This window comes from Nanorana parkeri, unplaced genomic scaffold, assembly GCF_000935625.1.
Source record: "Nanorana parkeri isolate BGI_ZX_2015 unplaced genomic scaffold, ASM93562v1 scaffold1592, whole genome shotgun sequence".
NCBI lineage: Eukaryota > Metazoa > Chordata > Amphibia > Anura > Dicroglossidae > Nanorana > Nanorana parkeri.
Genome location: NW_017307860.1, coordinates 36,999 through 38,474, shown reverse-complemented (window position 1 = coordinate 38,474; position 1,476 = coordinate 36,999). Strand labels below are relative to the sequence as shown.

General features: G+C 38.3%; 1 protein-coding gene across 1 annotated transcript in view; it reads left to right on the top strand.

The window, feature by feature from the left end:
- CCDC186 (coiled-coil domain containing 186) overlaps nucleotides 1-1,476 on the top strand; it is a 38,090-nt gene that overhangs the window by 12,781 nt on the left and 23,833 nt on the right. Inside the window, exons 6-7 of the mRNA XM_018570756.1 lie at nucleotides 162-266; nucleotides 692-790. Of these exons, the coding sequence (XP_018426258.1) occupies nucleotides 162-266; nucleotides 692-790 (204 nt within the window). The remainder of the gene's footprint in view (nucleotides 1-161; nucleotides 267-691; nucleotides 791-1,476) is intronic.

The window sequence follows — 1,476 nt, the reverse complement described above, 5'->3', positions numbered from 1 at the left end:
TGGTATAAATGCTGGGGAATGTTCCTTTTTTTTTGTTCCTTTTATCCCACCTCGCCATTACCTGTCTTGGTCGTCCCTTGCATGCGCACTTTGTAGAGTTACTGACAGGTCCACTTTAATGATTTATTTTTTGTAATTACAGTTCTGTTCTTCCATCACAGGAAACCAAAGACAAACTACGAGATGCAACAACGAAACTGAACCAAGCTAAAGAAGAGGCGGATCAGGTCCGGCGGAATTGCCAGGAGATAATAAAAACTTACCAGGTACCATTTTTTTTCGGGGATTTTTTTTTTTTTCTCCAAATCCTTCTCAGATGCCACCAGCATCCAGCAAGCATTTCCAGAACTACAGGAGGGTGACAACTCTGCTCTGAATTATGAAGCAGTGCAGCACAGGTATTTGTGGGACTTTACAGGAAGACTAAGAGAAAACTGTAAAAGTGTAGATCTACTTATCATTTAGTGATGCAGAATATATATATTTTTCTTCAATGGGAATCCAAAGTTCTGCATTAACACCTGTGAGGATTGAACCCGAGTGGAGAAAATCACTGATTCTGATATTTCTGGATTTGGAACGTTCTAAGTTCTAGTCCCAGTGCTGTTATAATTTAATGTCTTTTGAAGAAGGTGGCGTGTGCTTTGTTGGAGCATTACAAAGACATATATATTTCTGTTCTTTCTTTTAGGAGTCGGAGGAAATCAAATCCAATGAACTGGACGCTAAACTTCGGGTCACAAAAGTGGAGCTGGAGAAACAGATGCAGGAAAAATCCAACACCCTGGAGGTAAAGGTGTGTGTATATACAGTATGTACTCTACGTGTGTGTGTGTATATACAGTATGTACTGTATGATTTTATATATAATTAAATTTTTGAATGACTGGTGTCTCACCAGTCATTAGAAAATTTCACCAGTCAGCATGACCAGACTATCGGCATTGCAATTTATGTTAACATTTTTTGGGGACAGATAGAGCTTTCTTTTGGAGGTATATAATCACCTCGGGGGTTATTTTTGTTACTATGTAATGAAAAAAGTAAAAGGAGAAAAAAAAAAGTTTCCCTACACTATGTTATAAAACATTTATTATTACCCATATTTTTGGTAAAACCTAAAAGTCGGGGTCACGTCGGGTAAATAGACACCAAACATGTCAAGCCTTAAAATTGCGAGCGCCCGCAAAATCGCAAAAAACGCCCATAGGCGACGCTTAAAACGCTTTTACTGCTCATCAGTTTAGGGTTATCGGTGATTGATGGCCCTAAAATTATTGCTTTCACTCCGACGTTTGCGGCGATATGTAACATGTGCGGCACAATAGGCGCAATCGGCGTTTTCGCACGTAGGCGCACCCGACGCATTTTTGAGTGTGTATGTGGTGGGCGGGGACTTTAAAAAAATTTGTTTTCTTTTAAAAAAATGTTTTTTATGATTCTTTAACTTTTGTATTACTTTTTTTTTTTTTTTTT